Source organism: Bombus pyrosoma, linkage group LG15 (genome assembly GCF_014825855.1).
Source record: "Bombus pyrosoma isolate SC7728 linkage group LG15, ASM1482585v1, whole genome shotgun sequence".
NCBI lineage: Eukaryota > Metazoa > Arthropoda > Insecta > Hymenoptera > Apidae > Bombus > Bombus pyrosoma.
The window spans coordinates 829,906-853,806 of NC_057784.1; the positions used below are offsets into that span (position 1 = coordinate 829,906).

At 42.2% G+C, this 23,901-nt stretch overlaps 1 protein-coding gene across 15 annotated transcripts in view; it reads left to right on the plus strand.

Moving 5' to 3' along the window:
- The window catches only part of LOC122576008 (CUGBP Elav-like family member 4), a 557,322-nt gene that overhangs the window by 452,707 nt on the left and 80,714 nt on the right, over positions 1-23,901 (plus strand). For 13 of the 15 annotated variants that reach the window (XM_043745684.1, XM_043745688.1, XM_043745694.1 and 10 more), the window contains one exon: positions 22,396-22,444. In XM_043745684.1, coding sequence (XP_043601619.1) covers positions 22,396-22,444 — 49 coding nt within the window. Of the gene's footprint in view, positions 1-13,259; positions 13,900-22,395; positions 22,445-23,901 lie in introns of those variants that run through there. The other 2 variants (XM_043745691.1, XM_043745680.1) reach the window with 1 other exon arrangement.

The following is a 23,901-nucleotide window of genomic DNA, read 5'->3' on the forward strand; positions in this document are numbered from 1 at the left end:
TTGTTTATCAGGAAGAGTAAATTTTAATATCAGCTGGCGAAATAAATAAAATATGAGATGTAAAAACTCTCGAGTTTGTAATTGTTTTCAAGCGTTTCTTCTTCGTGTGCAATTACGCGTGAGTAAAGCACCGTTTAGAAATTCTATTCGATCGAAGTTATGTATATACGTCCGCGGAAATGGCAGAAAGCGATGGCGCCGAAGTCCGCGTCGACTTGGATCGCTTTTACTTATCCTCTACACTCTCGAACATCGAAATCTCCCGGTCCGATATTACGCTTTGACTCCACTTCTAAATCGAGTTCGTTCAAAAGCCTCTCTCTTTGACAGAAAGTTTAACCGTTCACCGACCTCGCCAGTATACCGTTAACGTCTCGGTCAAGCTTTTTCGAAGAACTTTGTAGAACGCGGTCGACGAACGATGTAAGTACAACTCGAAGGCAGCTCGTCCTGTGGTCGGGCTTTCTATTTGAACACGATCCCTACGCGGCTCCGATTCCGCAGTCAATGTGTTTTTCAGTTGGTCATCGGTCGTCCAAAGCGGACGAATCGATATATCACAGCACGCAGTTCGCTGGCTGCGTCGCGGGAAAGTGGATTTCGATAACCTAGGGACGCTCTATTGCATTTTTATTTAGTTTCACGGGCATTAAGGGCCAACCTGATTACCGCGCGCGACGCGCTGGATGGAACGGCAAAGTAACTAGGGAGAGGGTCGAAAAAAAAGGACACGATCGAGGGTAGGGTTGTGACGCGGCTATGAAAACAGAACAGGAGGGAACGGAATTAAGTGTCTCAGCTCTAGAGTATCGAACGGCAATTAGATTTACCCCTCTTTTACTTTCGCTTCGTCTGCTGAACGTAGCTTACTTCTATAATTAGTAGTCAGACCGGATGAATACGATAAATAATCCAGTATATTAATCAGTATCGTAATTGATGCCTGTTAGAGCTAGCCATGGTTGTGGCTGAATAAAATTTATGGCCATGGTCGTTTATCTTCGACCTGTGTATACGATTAATGCATCGGTCGGAGTAATAGTTGACATTTAAACGAGCAGATGCTTCGTTAAGTACGAACGCGAAATCTGCTGCTCGTAGGTATTGTAACGTCGCGATAATACCTGCATAGTTTCCAACGGATTGCGCAGTTTCAAAAGTTTCTAGCGCCAAGTACCAATAAAAGCATTCAGGAGGTTTGTCAAGCATTTATAAAGTAGAGAATTAAAGAGATTTTAGATTAAGTTTACCAACGAAGGATTCGAGTAAATGTACCTGCCTACGAATATCGTACAACAAATGCAAAAGATATCAAATGAAAACACGCGACGTTTGAAATAACGAACACTTCTTTGCCAAATGATAAATCGGGCTGAAAATTTTCTATACTACAGGTTATTGTCGAAACAACGACGCAACATTAATATTAATTGTAGTAAACAGCATGCATCCGATTCTCCGCGTGTCAACTCATAAAGAAGAATTATATTTTCCACGACAATTCTAATCTGGTGTCTATCCGCGGTTGATACAACTTCCGTACAAAATTCGATTGGAAATTACGTTATCCGGAAGGAATTCGGCGATATTTAAGCAACCGAAATTAATGCCACGTAGAAAGGGATATATTCTTTGGGATTTCCATGGAGCTACTATACCCACGATCATTATCGACTCGCTATAATGGCTCGTAACGATCAACGATAGTTATCGTGGAGTAAACGAAAGATGTGCAGACTGCTGTTAGATGTCGATACGAGGTCGTAGATCGTGGAAGCGATGGCGACGACGATGCAACAGATACAAGAACAGCAAGTAGAAAAAGGTGCGGCTGAAGAAGGCTCGCAAGAGCATGAGAGGTTGCACGTAGTAGGAAGATACGTTGCCAAGAGTGGGAGAGAGGGTAAATATTACATAAGATAATGCTTCTCCTTTTTCTTTTTGGCTGCAGACCCCGTGGATGTGTCCCTCTAGTCGATATCAGCTGCCCTCGATATGTACAACCCTCGCTTCTTCCTTTACCTCCGACGCTCTACATGTTTCCCTATATTCTCTTCTCCACAGGCCTATTCCCGGGCCCATTATCCCACTATGCCTCTCTCAGCTACGTACGAAGTAGGTGAGTGTAAGATTTTCCATTTAGTCTGTGAAATGATGTCGTCACCATAGCAACGGAGGCTGAAATTCGAGTGGTTGATAAAATGCAAACGGGCAAGTGCCTTTTCGTTAAAGTGAAACGATCGTGCGTTCGAAAAAAGCATCGAGATATAAAATATTGAATTTCGGCAAGTTTTTATTACAAAGTCACTGGTTTCGATTCGTATTGAAACGCGCAAATACGTAAACTTACGCATTAAGTTCTATCGTTTCGTTAATATATAATGTATTAACTAATGCGTTTAATGCAGATATATGTATTCGGTACTTTCTACGTATTTCAACTCTTAGAGAGGCAAAAACATTTCACTAAAATTTTCATTTTAATTCTGGCTAAAAAAGTATTATTTTGCAGAGAGAGAGAGAGAGAGAGAGAGAGAGAGAGAGAGAGAGTTTCATCAAATATGATTCCAAGTACAAGAAGAAATCATATTTAATTAAACGAATCCGAGTTCATACAAGAGTTTCTGAAAACTTTTTTCCTATACAACGTATAAGGTGAACGAACAAGTTCCACTGAAAAGATGTATCCTTTATATGCGAAACCTAGAGGGAAGAAACTTTCGTTTCGATGTTTACCATGGCAAGACTTTGATTACATTTTTGCAGTAATGTCTCGATGGTATCGCGACATTAGAAGATAGGAGGTTAAACGAGATATAACGTAAAAATGTATTAAGAATCATCGACTGAGTCTGCTGGAAAAGCATTTGTTCGATATCTATCGAATTTTATAATAGACGAAGAACAAACCTTGACAACTAAAGCCCAAGAACGCTTTATGTTCTCCACAAATAGATACAGTTTCGATCCGTCGTAATAAAGTAGAACCTAGACAGTTACAACCTCTATAACCTGCAAACAAAATACAGTTTGTAAAAATAACCATGGCGATTCCTCAGAAAACGTATTGCTACCACTGGGAATTGCGACACACAGGTTGGGAATCTGAATTCTGCCACGGTATACTGTAATGCCTATCGATAGAAATCTATTACTTTATGCATTACAGTGTATTACGAAACATCTTTTTTAATGTTTTGCTGTATCGCGCCTTTGTATCATTGTAAAATATTTTCGATGATCCACGTTACATGAAAATTTGTACGAGTATGCTACATACAGGTGAATACGCATTGCTTTTCTTACATTATTCTTTCTGTCAAGAATATATCTATCATAATCCTAATATAGTAGTATTACCTGACCCATATGCACCTTTGTTCTTTCTTCCTTTTTCCGTGCAATGGTTCCTTCATACTCCAATAGCTTTCAAGCGGGAATACGAGGAATATAGTATTATGCCTGCATCGGTGAGCAGAGGTTTTGCATTTTCCAACCTAATGGATCTTACAATTCGGTTAAACACTCGACTGATCCTTTTCGAACGATCTGCGATAGGCGCGTTTAACCAACATTGTGTTGACGTGTGCAGGAACGAACGATTTACAGAATTCTGATTCTTTAATAAGATTACAAACTTTCCAACTTGTAATACGTGAATAAAAGGAGAAAGAAAGCACGTTCTAGAAAGTTAAATGGTAACTTCACGGTTTGATATAAACTCGAAGAATATCTTGATTTTCCTTTACCAGAAACATTTTCTCGTGTAATATTGAAAATTGAACAAAGCGAATATAAGGATCTAAAAACACCTTAACCGATCAGATAAACGATGTTGGGAAAAAGTTACGCGAACGATAACCACGATGTCATTGATGAAATAATTATTTACCGATAGCGATGCAAGTGTACAAGGTGAACTATAGTCACACAATGATAGTGCGATATTATTATTTGTACAATAACCTGCCGTTCCCTTGTTCGTTCACCCCATCCACTAAGCGTATAAAAAAGACAAAGGCCTTCATAGCACCTGACCTCGCCGCCATTTTTGTCTTCCTCCCACCTGGTAGCCTGGACTAGAGTCCACCGTAATCACGAGAGAAAGCTAGCAGGGGAGAACGCTCGTAGACAAGGGGGATACACGACGCTTTCTTTTTTCTTTTTTTTTTTTTTTTTTTTTTGTGTATCAACCCACGAATACACGTAGCTCACAGGACGTAGAAGCGGCCTCGTGCATAATGTATGAGTGACGCGAAAGCCCGTCATTTCAAGCCGCACGGCCGCTTTCCTTTTGTGACATCGATCTGGTGGCGTCTCAATAATTCAGCGCGGGAACAGCGCAAGGCGCACAAGCACCATCGCCATTGCCGCGGCCACCGGTATCGGTGTACCATCACCTGCATCGCCATCGGCTACACGAACACCCTCTTCGATGTTCCTTCGTTTCCGTTATCCTTTCGATACGCTGCTTGCTGACCAGCTCGTTCCCAAGTCGAGAACCACCTCGGCAACTGCTCGCCATTCTTCCACCCTTCTGTCCGCAACCCGAGTGTTCGTCACGAGCACCGATAAGATCTCATCCGAGTTGCGCAATCGGACTTGTCAAACCACCCCTATTGCAGCCTCCAATGTTCAAACCACCCAGCAGCAACCCCCTTTTCCCGTTTCTATCCCTTCCACTTCTGCGACCCTAGTGCCACGCGACCTCGACAATACCACCCTTGCGTCCGGCTGTCACTGACAACTGATCACCTCTCTCTCTCTCTCAGTCGCTCTCTCTCTCTCTCTCAGTCGCTCTCTTTCTCTCTCTCTCTCTCTCTCTCTCTCCCGGTTAACGAGAAATTAACACTAGACCGGTGCAAGCTGCATGCACGCGGCGCCGGGGCTTTGATGTCAATGCACGGTTTTCAAGAAGCGAGAGGTTTTTCGAGATGTAAAAAAATCGATCAATGTCCACCAGGGTTTTTACGGTTGAATATAAAGAGTTCTCTCGTTTTATTTCTATTCTCTCATTTTCCTTTTTTATGTTTTTCAACCAGGCGCGCTATGATCCTTAATCAAATAAAGACGTCAAGTTCGAAATCGCTCTGGATGTACCCAAGATAAAAATCGTTATTCTACGTTTCACGGAAAATAGTGAATGTACGAATATACGGTTTACATAGCGTGTTATGTACACATAATGTCAGGTCAACTTGATAGCCTACGTTGTAAGAAGGGAAGTTAATAAATTATAATTATCTTGTTTACATGGTCGAGTGAAAACTAATCGTGAGCTGTGAGCAATGCAAGTTAACGGACTGCAAAATAGGATGCAGTTATTAAAGGAGAGGAGGCAGAAATTTGAAAATTATCGATTCTTTGTTCAATTTATTCGAGTGTATGCCACGTAATAAAGCTTACACGTGAGTACGCATCATTAGTAGGGGAAACAACGTGGCGCATTTTTTATATGCGGATGTCCGCGATCGATTGGCCTCGTTCGTCGGTTTATCGGAAAGAGTATAAAAATTTAATTACAACGACAATGATGTAACGTTAACGTTGACCAAACTTCGACGCTCACAGTTCTCCCCAAGCTGACGGAATCGCCAAGTGAAACGAAATTAACGCCGAACCGAAACGCTTGGCTTCCTGTTCTTTCCCATTATCAAGGGTAAAAATTGTTCACGATAACACAGAACAAACAACGATACGTCTCTGATAAGTATTTCTTTGATGACCAACTGTGAATCGCTTCGCTCTGCTACAACGCTGCTCTATTTTCAATCTCGGTTCGCAATTTTATCTTTGCAAATCTTTTTAACGAAAAATAATCAGGATCAGCATTCGTTTAGAAAAAGGATTGAACGGCCGTGATTAAATACTTGCGTGATCTGTGTTAATTAGATTAGTGTTTATTCTAAATTAGAGTCGGTATCGGTATCGTTTAATGCGAAGCCATATGTTTTCTCGTATTACGTCCCTGGTGCTTAATAAAGCCGAATTCGCCTTAGATTCTAATCGATATATTTAAAAGCCGCACAGTAACACTCTGGTTATACTATATACATATAGTATAGTCGGTATATATACTATATATCGTATAATCAAAGTATAGTATAGGATAGCTAATAGCATTTGACGTCGATAAATTGATCGATATTAGAGACTGTACTTTACGAAGCATGTAGATAATAGATTGAATACGATCTGCGTATTCTAATTTCACTGACAAGATGCGAAAGTATTTACACGCTTGCGAAAAATATTGCATAAATTTGTTGATATTTCATCGGCACTGTAACGAGACAGGACTCATTGTAAACGTTCAAAATTACTTTGGTGATTCATTGTACACTTACAAAAGATATCGTATTACGCTTTATTAACCATCGTCGTTTGGAAACGAAGGAAGGATATTCGTCTTTCGTTAAAGCACTTTCCACAGGAAGAAAGAAAAAGAAGTCGGAACTACGATTTTTAAGCTCTCCTTGCCATCTGCAAGAACTTGGAAATGCTAAGGTACTTTAACGTACTTTGTACAAGAAGCCGATTACATAGCTTGTTAAGTCTCATCTAAGAAGTAACACGCTCATTTTAGTTGACAATACGCCGAGAACGTCGACAATAGGAACGACGATCGGAATTATCGAAATGCAGAATCTACCGATAGCCCGAAACCTCTCAGACAGAACGTTATTTTCCTTTAGCCCTTCTCCTAATCTCTCGAACGTGCCTGGTGATGTACTTTAAAGCGTGTAATATTGTGTTTCAAAATAATAGCAGAACGAAAAGATCGTAAAACGTCATGACGATACAGAGAGATCGAAGCAGGGTAGAAAGTGGGAGCGGAACGAAATGATTCTTTGTTCTCCCCTCGTGGTGACGCAGTTACGTAATTCCATTATTTATAGCCAATACTCGCTAGTATCTGGGGGATGAAACGAAAGGAACGAGACCACAGCTTAGCCTAATTAATTTAGGAAGTCTGACTATTCTTCCGAGGAGAATAGAATTTCAAGAAACCCTTGCTCTGCTCGCATCGTAATAGTTTCGGTGTAAGTTTCAATAGAAGAGGTACAATCGCGTAATATAGAAAATAATTTCGCTGTGATCTCTCCGTGATTCGATTCGATGTGTATAATTTTATGCGGATAATACAATTACGTAAGTAACATAAGCTACGACAAAGTATCTAGGGAACGCAAAATATCTTGCTTTTAAATTGTCTTACGAAAATGTTTATTTTAAAATATGAATAGGGATGCGCCTTAATACGATTTTGTTATGTATAATACGAGTTTGTATTGTACAAAGATCGTACTATTCTGCGACAAAAGTTTTTGATCATTATAGGCAGATATTTTTAAGAATAATTATTCAAATGATATTATTAATCGCAAACACGTGCGCATAAAACTTGTACCACCTTATACAGGCGGCCAAACTTTTAACGCACCTGGATCGAGGTTTCGATAGATCTCCCCTTCTCTTTTTCCCTAAAGCCCACCCTTGAAGCATGTGGCGTCTGTTAATTTTTTTCTCCCCTTTGAAACGTTCTCTAGCTTTCTACTCTGGTGCGCTTTTTCGACGTTCAATCGGTCGGTCACCGGCTGAAGCTCAATCGTAATCGATGCTTTCCACTTCTGCCTTCTGGCTTTTGAGATAAAACGCGGCATTCTCGATGCTCGAGCTTGGTCTTTCAACAGGTTAATGTATTCGTTCAGAATAAATGGCTAATCAGCCGCTTTCTCTCTGAACAGAAATAGAATATTCAAGATCCGTTTTCGCCCGTTTATTTTCATTGAAACTCGAGATTATGAAGTGCGTGTTAGGACGAAACAAAAGGAGATCCATGTATACCGATGCTGCATTATTTACGGAAGAAGAAAATATCAAACGGCCGTAGGCCGTTGTAGGTACTTGCCTTACTGAAACGTCGTCGAGTTGGACGGAATGTAACGCGAATGGGATAAGCAAGTTAATGAACACTGTATCCCGAGAAACGTTGAAAAAATAAGCACTCGCGATTTGTCGATATGAAAGGAGATGATAAAGTGCTCGTTAAAAAAACAAGAACTAAACGAATAACGAGCAAGGAGAGAGATTCGAACGAAGAGTGTCATAAAGCGAGGAAGACGGGAATCGGGAAAAGCGGTGTAGCACGAAGGACATCGAAGAGTCATAGACCGAAGGAATGGTAGAACGAGTAGCCTGGAACGAGTTACGGAGGGTCGCTAATCGCGGACTCGGGTACCGGGAAACGCGGTAAAAGGATCTCTCGTGAGTTAGCGACGAGGGTTGCCTCGAGTCCACGCGCACATTCACCATAGCCCGTGGCTTCTTTACAAGCGTACACGGTATATGAATAATATCTGCCTCGGATATACGTATCGTGATAATATCGTTCGTGATCAGATTTTACAGTATCCTCGGGAGACTGGTACTTCTGGTTATACGGAATCGATATCACCCTTGAGAACGTTAAAATCTACTTCCTTTGCATCGATATATCTGTATTAGCATTTACCACACTGTCGCGCCACATCGATACAGTTTGGCAGTTCGTACACGTATTCGAACGCGTTTTTTTCGAACGCCGAAACGATCTATCACGGAAAGTATCAATTTTCGGAAAGTATCAATTTTTCAGTTCCCCGGAGCTTTTGAAAAATTCAATAATTATCCTGGGAATCGCATCCTATACGGAACATAATTTTCAGCGCAATTTGACCACCAACCGAGGATTTATGGTAGACGTATATGTGTGACAAATGGGTGGAAAAAAAGTCATGATGTTGGTGCTATACTTTCAAACTCGACACCGCGATTCAAACTGCAATTTTTCTGAAATATTGCCTGCAAAAACGTAAAGCAACGCTATGCGCAAATATCTCTATCAGTTACAAGGCTATGATGGATCGTACGTGTCGAGAAGATATCTCAAACTATCCCTTTTCGAGCCATGAGCTAAAAGGAAAAAAAAAAAGAAAGAAAGAAAAGAAATAAAACGGAAGAAAAAAGGTAAACTCGCGCAAGTACTCGGTCCTCATATCGAAAAGAATCTCGATGCTTGGGTTTTTAGGCTTCGCCCGAACAAATGGTTTAGACGCGAATACCAGTTATTAGGACGAATGCGTATGACATAGCCGAGTGGATCCCGATGAAGATTCGTGAGACGAAAAGGGTCTGGAAGGGTCAGATAGAGGGCTTAGTCGTTGCACCCGCAACTCGACAGGCGAGCCGTGCTTGATAGGGGATGAGTGGACGTCTCATAGTTAGTGGAGGATCATCCGTAATTTATGGGAGATCGATCGACTTCGCATTGAGCTGCCACCCAGTGACGTAATCGATCGTGTACGATTACGTCACAGGATTCTCTATCCAGTTAGTGCGAGCAAGTAAGTAGTAGTGGAGGCGTCGTCGTGTATTTCGAACGTTTGTCCTCGCATGTCACGAAAAAATATCACGAAACCTGTGTCTACGTTCACATAAACGGACGTCTGTCAACAAGATCAGCTTTATCACACGAAAAATATAAATATCTCTCGATTAATTAACTTAATGTATATACCTTTCATTCTCTGTTCGCATATTCCTAGCTTGTACGTATATCGATCGCTTGTCAAAACTGTTAAACTATACATCTTCGAAACATCGTTAATACCCAAATAAAGAGATCGGTCAATATTTTGGCACGATGAAGAATTGATCGCTCGTTGACAGTAATTTTCATTCGCTTCGTCTTCCATTTTGTTCTCTATCGAATTAAGCGAATTAAAGCAACGTTTTTAAAAAGACAAATTTATATTTCATTTGATCGGCGTTGTACGAGATCGTACGAGAACTATAACCAAGATTATTATTATTACATCGAGAGAAGGTGATGAAACATATTCTGTCATATTTCACGGTTGCAAATTGTCTGTCATCCCCCAAGGGGATTGATCGCTTAATCCATAACGCCCCAGATCTCTTACTTTCCATATCAACATTTAAGTTTCCAAGTCCTTTTTAGGTCTCATCTTCTCGAGATGAAGTTCTCCGAAGTCATCAAAAAGCAACGCGGCCTGGTTCGTTCAAGTTTTCCTTACCAACTTTCACTTTGGTCCCTTTCTCTGCCTATTCCCATCTTCTCTCCTATCGCTAAGTAAATATTTTGTCAACAGTTTCGAAAGATGTTGCGTCTCATTGATATTTCCGTTGATAAAGTCAATTTGCACTGTTACAGTGAAAGAAGTAATTTTCGAACGCGAAAATAATATTCCAGTTCTTTTGCATCGCGCGATTAAAGAACGAATAACGAACGGAAGGGTGAATAAATGAATACGATGAAGATTTCAGCTCGCGATAACGCGTTAATTATACCGAGGCGAACGCTCAAAATTGATACTAGATATGTACACGTGTTTCCTTTATCGTTTCCAATTCTACGGACTGCCCTGTTATAATTGGTGGAAACATTCGCTAAACGTAGGATTAAATCGACGAGTTGACAGCATGCGAAACAGAGAAGGATATCGCGCTAAATTTCAGGGTTTACAATCCTGCGACAAATAGAAAATCACATTGGAAGTAGTTGCAGTGGCGCGATACGATTCCGATGTATCACGTTGATAGACGGATCTTTCGCGCGATATACTTGAACGAGATCGTGCTTCGTTAAAGCCAGTTTCGTCTCCGTGGATCGTTCGTCGTGGCATAGGCCGCACGCTTCATCTACGGCCGAATCGGTGCAGAAGCGGCGTAGCACGGCCGCTATCCAAATCCGCCATTATCGGAGCTCTTGCCGCCTCAGTAGGTATCTACTCGTGAAATCGTCGATGGCGGAAAAAAGACGAGGAAGAAGGGCAGAGAAACAGAAGAGAAGGAAGACCGGCTGCTGAACAGCAGAGGACGAAGGAAAACGAAGAAGCTGTGGGAGAGAAAGACAGGCGTAGAACGTCCGTAACGTCGGAAGAGCCGGGAGCAATTTCCGGTGGCTTTTGTGCGCCCTTTAAAAACGCGAGCTACGGGAGATGCCAAGAGGGCGGAGAAAAAGGGTAGCGAGGAGAAGTCGGTAGAGAGTTTTGCGAATGTACGTACGAGTGGTCCTTCTGGACCAACAAATCCCGGGGTAAGAGAGGGGGGGCGGGAGTCGAGAGGTTAACTGCAGGTCCTTTCGCGTTCTTCCTCTCCATTCGCGTGCTTTATATTTCCCTTTTCCTTCGTTGCGTTCTGATCCGAGTTTATCTCCTTATACGGTTCCCAGTTCACGGGAAAACGTATCTCCCAACGGAATCACACCGATAACGAGGGAAATTTCAATGACCTTCGGTAAAACGAATAACTTCGCTTCGAGATAACACGTCGCCTCATCGACCAATCTTTCTCATTCTTTCGTTTCTTACAAACGATAGCGGCAGAGGAGTATAAATAAGAAAATAGCATGCGTCGATTCAACATTAATTTGTATATTCTATCGTAATGTTCATAGTGCTGTCGCGATACCATCAGCATCCTTGTGAGTTTACCCGAAATCTATCTACTCAATTTGCAGAAACCGTATAACAAATATCCATCTATCAACTTGTTCGCTAAATGAACATTTGGTTCTATAGAATGGAAAAGTTACGTCCAACGTTTCCTTCCGCGACGTTGCTTATCTGTCCATAGCTTTAGTCTCTGATGTCATAATGCCATCGATACGATTTCTCTTTTGGGACCTATCGGGGAGAGAAGAATATTATTTCCTCGATATTTTTTATTCCATTTGGATATTTATACGTGCATATTCTATTAAATGGTGTAAAAGAAACATTGTTTTCAAGATAGATAAATTTCTTTAAAAACGTAATATCGCGTCAAGACAGAAGTATTTGTATCTAAACGTTTGAAATTTCCTATTCTTTCGTTAGATTACTTCTACGTTCTTCCACGTTTTGCAAACAAATTCTCAATATCCCTAAAATTCTTGCGATCCGAGCAGAATTACGTTGATAACACTTTGCCACCAAAACAAACGAACGTAAAAACTGTACTTTGTTCGTTTGAAACTTTATTGGCACCAAGTCATTGACTCCAAAGCAATAATGCAGTGAGCAATTCCATTCTGTGGGATTCTGATTGTCATCTCGCTTTCTGCGAGACGTTCTCGGTCTCGAAGAAAGTTGATAAATCACCAAGGACCATTGTACATCAGTTCACAAGGAAAACGAACATGTCGTGATACAGTTCTAAGGATAGCAAAAGCGACGAAACATTCTGACAAACCTAATAGACGAAGGATAACTGAAATCGAAATGGTTATTTTAATTGTTAAAAATGAAGGAAATAGTGGAAACAATGTCTTCGGCTAAGAAAGTTGTTCGCATCGGAGGCCGTCGTGATCCGTGCTAATAGATATCATTTCATCTCATCTCACGAAGAAGACCTAAGCCACGAGGAACGTTTTCCTATTACGGCTTCGGTCGGAGCCTCCCTTTTGCGCGTAGGACATGCACGTATATATATATACACACACATATGGTATGTGTGTTTGTGTATAGAGACACACACACATATATACCTGTATACCTCCTTTCCAGGGATAGAATCCCGGACCCTTAGTACCTTCGAAAGCCTTCGCTTGCCTGGCCGTGTCCCGGTTTTCTTTCTTTTTCGGGGACACCAACATGGGGTCCTAGAAAGCGCCCGCGCGCTTCTTTGATTGGCCAAATACTATGGGGTTTCATCGATATAAGACGAGATAGACAGAGACGATCGAAAGAAGAAGGACGGTGGAATCGAAAGGCTCGGTTAGGAAGGAAGACAGAGGGTGAATTACAAGGACAGGAACAGTAGAAGCGGCAAAAGGGAAAAGAGGCGGGAGGAGATTGGTGGCGAGGTGGTTGGACGAGCGGATAGCAAGGGATTTCTAGCAGAATAAGAGAGACAGACGGAAAACGAGAGGGAGGAAGAGACGGCAGGAGGTAGAAAAGAGAGAGAGAGAGAGAGAGCTAGAGGGAGAGAGAGAGAGAGGGAGAGAGAGAGGGAGAAGGACATATATCGGCTGCTACGAGGGTGCGTGAGCTTTCTCTCAGAGGGTGCGTAGAGTCAAAGAGGGGGACATCGGAAGGAGAAAGGGCCGACAGGGTCGCAGAGGGGCGATGGGCGAGAGGCTAGAAGGGAATAGGAGGGTGGGAGAGAAAAGGAAGAAGGGGGATAGCGGCCGGGAGGGTGGGTAGTGGGGGATGAAAGGGAGAAAACTAGAGGGTGCGTGTAGGCCTGGGGAATCAGTCGCGGACGAGCTGCGTTCGGGGTTTTATCTGTAGCGCTCTGTCCTTCCCGTCTCCTTCGCACTCTCGTCGCGCGTTCTGTCCCTCTTTTTCTATCCCGAAAGGACGCTCCACCACGTCGTACGTGCATAGACGCACACGTATACACACACATATTCCCCGGACATTCGCGCGAAAAGCCCGCGCACTTTATTCGTATACGTGTTCGCGGAATATCGTGGCGAAAACGTGCACGAAAAAACGAGAAAAGAGAAAGAAGGTGGAAAATAGACGGAGACAGGCTGCCAATCCGGTGCTCCTTTCACGCAGTGGAAAATCGCGGGCGGAAACACGTGCAATATAAAACGACGCTTCGGAGATTCTCGGAGGCGCGCGGATGCGCGACGAATTAAATACGTTCGTGTCGTCCTGCGCCGTGATCGTTGCGTCGCATCGCATTGTACTCGCGTGTCGTCGCGCACGACAGTGAACTACGCTTTTATTCGATAGATCTGACTAATTTTGCGGCGATATCGCGCTGTTGAGGTGTACTTCATCTCGAGATATCGCCTAGTTTGTTTTCGTTTTTCTTGCGAGATTGTTTACGCGCGAGCCGAAACTGTCACCAATGGTTCATATAGTGGAAGTTGTATCGTCGCGTCGGAACGACTTACAAATGGTGAGTGAGAATCTTATTCGTGTAAATGAACGCAAATTTTGTACCAATGTAACTGGAATTGAATTAATCAGATCGATTATTTTCTACGAACGATAGTCCGTTGAGGTACTTGAAGCGATCGCGCGTTAGCTCTCGGCGATAATTCGACGAATGTGCACCGTGTTATTGAACGAAATCGGAAAATACTTGGAATATTGCGTTTTCCTAAACGCATCGAGAATCTAGTCACGAAATCGTTGGCACAACGTATGAAGCTAACGCAGGAAATGCGTAACACGGTTGTAAAAATGAGGTGCCGATTCCGGTTATATAGACGTTCCGATAGACGGCTACGAAAATATATGGATCCACGCGAGTTTACGAGCGACCGCGAATTTTCATGCACCGGCCCTCTTTATATCGGTCGCTCGCTCGTTCGCTCACGCATCGAACTCGTAAAAGATTTTCGTGCGTCTGTTTACGCGCGGTTATTTCTGGCGGCATATGCGCAACCGTTACGTTATATGTACCCATATGTTGTACAGGCTGTACGCGGAACGTTTACAATAGTACCTCCTCGCCCCGCTTTTGCATACGTACTGAGCTCGAATGCACGTGTACACGTGTGCACGCATACGTGTCGGAGGGCATTAGGCGCGCGTACGTGTGAGCGCACGCGAAGAAACGCAGCTGCTCGATAGCGGGCGTGTCTACGTTCCGGTCTGCGCTTCAACGTGTTTCACGAATCCCGCGAGTCTTTATCAACCGGCAGATAACGGGGTTAAATCCAACTTCGATCGATCCTATACCTATTACGAAGGGATTTTAAACTCTTCGTTTTTTCGACTTTTATCAAGTGGAACGCGATAAAATGAATTGTTTCCTCCGTTAACTTGAAACTTCCGGCGCTCCTGCCGGATGTGCCAAACGATTTCTCGATGTTTTAATCAAGGTATTGGTTTCTCCGTGTAATTTCGTTCCCCTTCGTGTTCTCGGATGTTTCACACGGTAAAATGTACTCCCTACATTTTAACTATCGCATCGAGAGCAACGCGTAGTAATACGCACATATGAACGAACGAATGCGGACGTTTGAAGCGGAAATATTCTATAATTTATTAGTCTGTGCTCTGATCATTTGGGAACCTATACGGAGAAAGATTGAACGTTTTAACTTGTAGAAACAAACAAATTTCTATCTATCACTGTGTTATCAATTTTGTATGGATTTTTTTATAAACATTGTCATATTTCACCGAATATGAATACATCTCGATGAAATCTCTAACGCAATTTCGAAATTCAATTACGTTCTATAAATAGAAAACACGATAAATAATCGTTGGGAAGATTTTGCATAGTCTATCGATGTTGCGGAGCGCAGAGGAAGATATGCCGTTTTCACGTAATATGCGACCTAGTTGCCGAGCGAAATTTATTATCTCGGATAAACGATGTACCTTCGATCGGTGGCTTCGCGTCCATTTACCTGTCTTCCTGTCGATCGGAGCTTCCTTCGCGTTGACGTTGCCCATCCTATATGTATGGTGTGCGTTTGTGTATCGGAAACGTTGAACAGAACACATGACGGGTTCTCACGAGAAGGCGGATCGGTGTTGATGCAGAGACGTACATCAATTAATGCAGCAGCACACGTGAATGTGCCAGCGCATAACGCCGTGGTAATGTAGCTCGCCACATGGCTCCGCTGCTTTGCTTGGCTCATCAATCCTAAAACCAGACCACCCGTTCTCCAACTTACCCATCGTGCCGGGCTCGAATGCGACATGTACTACAATATAGTTCGATATTTATTATATATTTCGGGAACCACGCGTCACGACATTAATTCTTAATGCTAATTAATTCTAATTGTCTCTAACACGTATATTATTAGTTTCCTTCGAAAAAATGTTGGCGAAAAGTTTCGCGCTGCCACTCGCTAAACCATCGATTCTATAATTTTCCTGTACAATCGTACACGTAAATGACACGCGTGTTATTTCGTTGTACGTTATTTAAAGCTGCTAATCTACGTGACTTTGTTCCACGGATCGATGGATCAGTTACATTTCACCACATAATTAGATGATATGGTAGCGCGAGGTCCGCAAATGTAAGCCGCGAACCGCATACATGAAAACGGGCCCATGTCAAAAGCAGTGTTAAACGTTTGTGAAAGTCGTGTCGGTGGTTTTCGACCGTCTGTCTGACGGAACACCGGCAACAGTACCGCGATCGACGTAGACGTCGATCGGTGTCGTCGCCGTCGGCATCGCGAAATAGAGGCACGAATAACGTTTGACATTTAATGCGCACCCAGGCATTGGCTTAGATTAGAATCGGTGAACGGTGATTGGCCTGGGGACGCGAAAGCTCACTCGACTCGAATGCTCTTTCGGCGGGGCTGTAGCCGGCGTTCAAATATTTGTAGAGTGTTAGGGAAAAAAGTGATCGGGAGTGGGTGGGGGTAGGCGAATAAAAAAAAGGAGTGAGAAATTGGATAGGCAGGCGACCGGGTGTTTCGTGCCGAAGAGGCGTGGTTGCGTAAAAAATTCGATGTCGAAACAGTGTATCATATTCTCTCGTGAACATAGCGGAGTTACTCGTTACACGACCAACAATAAGAAATATGTACACGAAGACTTTATCCTTCGTAAAGTATAAGTGGCCGCACTTTCTGTCTAAGATGGGGAGACGCGATAAGATATTTTTTGGTTGCTATGTATCTAGGAAACAGTTGAACGATTAGCTGACGTTTTAATTTTTTACTTGTATCACTGACCGACTTTTCGCGCAGATATAATGCCACTTGCAATTATAAAGCTGCCAACGCTACAGATACGAAATGTTGTTCATGTCAATTATAAATTTCATCGTTACGGATATAAAAAAGAAACAAGAAGAAATAATTAAACAGAGCGCTTAATATTGACGTAATAATGAAACAGAGAAATTATATCCGGCAATTATTGCATTCTTATTAATTACAGAAATACCGATGCGGCGAAATACGAATTATAATTTTAAAATTGCGTCGCGCATTGGAAGTATTACCGCGCGAGCAAACATTTGCACTTTGAACGATTCGAAAATATACGGACACGAAGAAACTAGATCGAAGTTAAAATTAGAATTCCTTTAAACGAAGAACGACACAAACGATGGGCTGGCTGAAAAAATCATTTCCTCGATAAACCGTGTTACCGTCGGTAACGTTAAATCAGGCTAACGCGTGCATTTTTTCGACCATATATTTCCCGACGCCCTCAGCTATGCTCGCGTATAGCTAGCGTTCGTTACACAACGTTACGTTCAATCGTGGCGTACTTCGCGCTTGACAATAAAACGTGAATCCTATTTATAATCACGATGAAAACACGCAAGCAAGCTAGCGTACAGGTAGACAGCAGCCAGGCAATGTTCGAACGCGCTTTGGACGCAGGTGCGTGTTTATTCATACCACGTTGCGTCGTAACCCAGGTTTCAATATGAGTTATCACTGGGCCGAAGTCACATTGTTTGTCAGCATCAAAAAAAAAAGTGACGCTGATAACTCGCTAACCGTGCGATATGGCGGGCAAATTCATTTGGCAATTGTACGCAATACTGTCACCGTTGAAACAATAGGAGAGTTTTCTCTCTTTCTTTCTCTCTCTCTCTCTCTCTCTCTTTCACACGCGCGATGATTTTCATGATCGTTCTCATAGATACGTCCCATTATTGATCGCGTGCAGAAATAGCAACGATTGGTTCTTTAAAAACAGAACAAAATCGTAGCGCGCGCTCGTGGAAATTCGATAGCTTAAATGATTCGATTCATTTTGGAATTTCAATTAATTCACCAATTAGCTCGGCTAGAATCCGTTTAGACGTAATATGCTAGAAGGTAATTCGAACCGCTACGCTCCTCTGTGGCATCCGACGTGAACAGAGAAGAGCATTTGCTTTTGGAGCAGTCGACAAATTAGCTGTATTAGCGGTACAGGCGCGGGTACAGATTTCGCGAAGCACGGTTTCCGGTTGGATACGCGTGCGGCGAATTATTGAAGTTAACTCGAACCCAGCGATGCCTCTGCTGCCGCGCCCGATGATTTCTCAACTTAAGAGTGCCGATAAACAGATTTTATCATATCGCTCTCTCTTCAGAGATCATACTCCCAACTTTGACTCATACTTGCGAAACTCTTATCATTTTCTTATGGTTCGTGCCTCGATATTTTTGTCAACTTCGGATATTGTCTATTTTATAAAGGAAAAAGAAGAAACATATACTAAGCACCGAAATACTAGAATATCGTTATCTGTACGTATACTATATTCTCTTCCTATTTTGTCTCGCTTCGGTCTTCCTTATTTTAAATTCGAGCGTACCTATTCCTCTAGGGAGGGCTAATGAATTAGCGATTGAACGTAAAATAAGCTTGATGAAGAAAGAAAGGAAAAATGAACAAAATCGGAGTACTACAGGATGTAATTATACGTGGAGAGTTCACAATGGAAAGAAGAATACATCAATCATAAATTGGGGTGAGCAGACTGTAAGGTATCCTGATATCTGGCTTGTTACACGGTCACGACGGCATTAACTTGCCGAAGGGTAATCAAGTAATGAATACATCGCCGGCGAAGACCGTACGTATATAAATCATGCTGGAGAGGATGCCAGGGGCTACAGAGTGAGCCCTTATCTCCAATCAGTACATTGATTGCACGCAGCCAGGTCAAATACCGGGCTTCGCTCGACGGCTCGGCTCAGACACGATAGCTTATTCAATTTCCGAAGCGGCATTCACCATTCAATTCGGCAGTTATCAGCCTCCACCTATCCTCTATCTGGATTTTGCGTGGCTTTCTAGGAATCGTACTTCCCATAAGAGAAAAGAATTGGGTTATTTGAGACGAAGGAACGACAGAGAGAGAGAGAGAGAGAGAGAGAGAAATACAGATATGGTTAATTTAATTGCGTGCCATCAAAGTTTTGTCTCGCGACGCTGAAAGAGAGACAAAATACGATGTATTGTACTGATACGATCGTACTGTATACCAATTTTATTATCGTCGACAACTTCTATGAAACGATCATCGTTTCGTTCTTATGCGGTATTCTACGAAATGGAATTAAATAGACACGATTACGCGATATATTTCCTAAAGCATATGGCTATTACTCAGCATCTATCCGGTAGAAGCAAGACGCGCTTCCCACAGTGTACGTAGATAATCGAGCTTAATTAATTGCTCGTGATGCGCGCTCTGGGCTGAGCAAACACATTTACTTATTACCATCCATCTTGAGTGGTGCCTCTCAAGGGAATCGATTTTCTAAGTGCACATGGCCGACGATGACACGAATTGTCGAAGAGTCGGCACGTGATCGCAACAAAATCGTTAAATAAAGGTGTGGTCCGTGTTACTCGCCTGTTTTAGCGGGGCTGCATTCTCAACCTTGGAAAGTATTTTTAGGTACCATATAAATTTCGCGAGTCGTTATCTTTCCATTTGTTCGCAGTATTTCGCAACTTTCTATCGCGTCTACGTATCGTAAACCTAGGAAAACTGACGGCACGTCGATTAACGGATAAAGTTTGTCGTCGTCGCGTTATAACGTCTTTGCTGAAAAAAAATCGGACCCCTAGAAATATTCCTCGCGATCGTAGCTTTTCGTGAACGACGATATTTTTAAGCCTTAAACTTGGTCGAATTCTTGCTAATTCCGCGTGCATCCCGTGAACAACCTTTTTGCGCTTCAAGTGGCAGATACATTTTCTTTAACGCTTCACCGCCCATAATCAGCCGAATAAGTGAAATCGGTTGACCATCGTTGGACGATGTAAATGAATGTCACATGATCACCAGGGTATGGGTCCGCGCTAATCGATCGATTATCGAGATACAGTGTTTCTAGTGATTATATCCCAGTGTACAACGTTGACTACGTAAAACCGTGATAAAATTGGTGAAACGACGATGAGATGACATGCCATTATTTTATATTACTGTAAAGCTACACGAACTTTGTGAGGATGAATCGCGACGCTGACCTTTAAAAATATAAAAGCAAGGAACGATTTATCACACTCCTGATCGTATCGATATCTTCAAAGTCAGTGAACTCGACGAAACTATTGACTGACATCCATTTTGTACGCTAATCAACTACGGGAGAGGGTGTGGTGACTATTTGGCCATGAAGCCACCGTTAACGAGCACTAGTTAATACTCGTCTACATTAATCGCCACGTCCATACCACAATACGGACCGTAGAAGTCTCGCTTGGTGATCGTTATTGACTGGTACAGATCCCTTGGGTCGTAAGTGACATTTACACGATGCATACAGCGTTAAACTTCCCTGGAGAGCCGGGAGAGGGGCAAAACGTCGTATCTCGGTTCTAGTATCTATACGGACAGAGGGTTCCCCTGACAACGAGACAACAACAAACGCCTAATAGCCAGTGCTGGACTCAAAGTTTAATTTCCTGACTACAGGACAGTGTTTAAAGTGACCTGCAGACCTTCGTCCTCGCCTCCTTACTCATTGTTCCCCCTCATTATCCGTGAAACTACGCGTCTTCCTGTTTCTATTCCTTTCCATACCTTCCTTTCTCACTTTCACGGATTTTCCTGTTTATTTAAACTTTACCCGCTGAGACCACGTTTCGTGTCCTCGCCCGTCGATCAACCTAGAAACGGACACAGTGTATAATAACTTCCACAGAGTTATTAAACAATAAGCAACGATGACTACCTCCTCTCGAGACGTATCTCGTGCTATGTAGTTACATTACAATTTAATCGATCCCTCGACGATGATCAGAGTTACGAGCTTGTGCGATGGGAGCAATTTATTCCCCATTAGTGAAAATCAGATTGTCAGACGTCCAATGTATGTTAAACCTTGCATAAATGCTTCGTTACGCTTAGAAGGAATAAATTAGATGGTACATCTATGCATAATACACCGATGTATCATCATGGCAGGTAATCTGAGTAAAACAAAATAAGTAACTGGAAGATAATTATGCCATAAATTGTTGTTTCGATCTAAAGGTACTTAAGGTGTTACGCGTAATGCAGCGACATAGTCCTACCGTCGTATCTACTTTTATTTTTAACCTACGGTTTCTTCAATTGAAAGAAAACGTTCCCTTTCTACGTGTATGGTTCGATAATATTAGAAAGGTTGATGCGAGGATACACGCTAATAAAATGGAATTTTATCGAAAGACCGAGGAACAACGTACTACGTAACGGACTTTGAACCCGGAAATCTTCGTTGCGCTTGGCGGGTATAGCGTTTGAACGAGATCCACGTGGTCGTGGCACTGACCCCTGCGAAGCAACCCCTCGTGGTATCTGACATGCATACAGCTCGGGGAAAAAGTTTCGGGGTTGCCACGTATATTTCTACCCCAGTGGGTTCTCTCCCCGCTATTCTTGCCGGAGATAGTGCATAATGAAAAAAAACATCGAGTCAGAAGACAGATGGTCACGATGCTCGGTCATATTATGCCCACGTTAAGGAACAGATTCTCGAGCTTGCGACGAAATTTATCGTCCACAGTTGCGTGGCATGTCGCTTTTCATGCCGCTAGCTTTGAAAAAGATACATATCCCTCTTTTATCAAACCGTATATCGGAATTTCTCAATAAAGAGTTCACACACATTTTTATCAACTCGTAACTAGGACTAAAGGGATTAACGAGAGTATATAGAATCGAGCACGTAATCGTTAAACGTCGAATAATCTAATTCGAATCTGATGTCTACATTCCTGAAGAAAAATGTAAAGTGGCGGAAAAACAAAATTCCCGCGAACAGTTTCAGGGTAACGCACCGCTGAAAGGACCACGGAAGGTTTCAAAGTGACAAAAAGGAGGATCCTGAGACCAAAACAGCCAACCGAAAATAGAAAGAGAAGAGGGAGGAAGAGGGAAAGAGAGAAAGTTAGGGTCGTTGCATGGGAGAAGGAATCGGAGTACAGTCCCGTGTCCCCCGCGTCATGAATCATGCATTGTCATCCCCTAGGAATGAACTAGAGCGCTCTGTGGTCGCGCGACCCGTCCGACAAATAAACAATGTTATTTGTTCTCTGGGATCTCTCGACCCATTCGCAGTGGTCCAAAAGATTTCGTGAGGACGGAAGGACGAGTGTCGGAGTTCCGCACTTTCGCAAACCAAAACGGCGAGAGAAAGGACGAGAGAGGATCTCCTTTCCCAGCGTCTATTTCTTTATCTCGTTCTAACTCCGCTCCTCTCTCGTTTTCGCCTTCTCTTTGTTCCTCGTCAGCATTTTCCATTCGCTACCTTTATTTTCTCACGATCGCACCTGTCAACGAACAGCAGGGATGCTGTTTAAACAAGACCGAACGTGACGAAATCTAGACATACATATGACCGAATCTCCATTCATGCGCAAATAAGGAATCCTCTCTTCCGCCGTAAATTAATCGTTCGACCACATTCGTTAAACGTTACGTAATTCTAATCGATTATTTTTCTTTCTGTTGCAGATGAACCGTCCTATTCAAGTCAAGCCGGCGGACAGTGAAAACCGCGGAGGTGAGAACAGGCAATCGAACCAGTATATCTGGCTCTCAGATTTCACTAATAAGATCGTGTTCAAGTATAAAGACAATAGTTTCAGATAGAGATATTTGAAATTTTAGCCTAGCCGAATGATCAACTTGCGATATTTTTTAGCATATACTTTCACACGGTACTAATGTTTAAAGATTTTTATTAGCATCCAGTGCTAGAATGAAAATTTTCTACAACATCAACAAGATTATCTTTTAGCGATGATTTATATACGTAGGACTGACAATTTTAGAAACTCGACTTTGTAATTCTACTTTGATATTTCCTACATTTCTCGAAAGCCATTAAAGCTTTACCGATGGGGACGACGGTTATTGTATAGGTTACTACTGAAAACTACAACTCGTTCGCTTATGGTAGCTGAAAATATATAACAAAAGCTGCGTTATCGATCAAAAGCTCCAATAAAAAATAACCGGTTTAATAGCGAGCAATGAAATACTTTTATTGAATTGAAAAGCATTCGCTATAACACGCAGTAATATACGTTAACAACCCATACGTAACTTTCAATCGAGCAAACACAAAAAGGCATGTCCTGATAAAAATTCGTTTCCATATAGTATGCGCATCGTTCTGGAGTTACGTACTATTCATTAATTTCGAGGCATTGCAAATGGCATCGATATATACATGCATATATTCGCGATCGTTTCAATCTTTTACGTTTCCACGCGAGCTAAACTTTACGTACATATATTCATCGGTGCACGGATGGCGGATTATCGAACCTAACTTATTAAAAAATAAGATAACAATTGCCAGCTTATCAAGTTTACACACGCTGGTTGTAACGGCAGACATAAAGATAAAACACAAATACAGTGAAACAAGTGGCTGTGATATTCATTGGTGCATTTTCCTTAATGGCACGTTTGTTTTTTCGCTATGCGTCCTCGTCTAATTTTTCTCCGTCACGCCACAACTTAGACCTTATAAATCATAGGAAATTTACCATCGTTGCTTGCTGCATACGTCTGCGTTTATCGCCTTGATCCGTTGTAGCGCCATGTAACTTCGCGTTAAAAGTTACATATCCCCATGTATCTAACTATAATATATTTTTCAAGTCATCCAATCCATTTACTCGCTATATCGATGTAGTACGCCGTTCTAACAGTACGGTAGTTTTTGTTCTCCACGTCAAAAAGGTACTTTCTCGTTTCTACTATTTCGTCCAAATTCTAAATTCTTACCAAGTTTACAAAATTTTAAAAATTTTCGCAATGGTAATATTTTGCAGACAAGTTTCTTCGTTTTGCCGTATGAACGTTCGACTATGGAAATACGATCGTACAAATAATTGTCGCAACTTTATCTGAACGAAATACGTACATATAGGGTGTTCTGTGCAAGTTTGCATTACAACTTTATAATTTTATAATTCCAGTTTGCATAACATTAGTACCTATTTATAA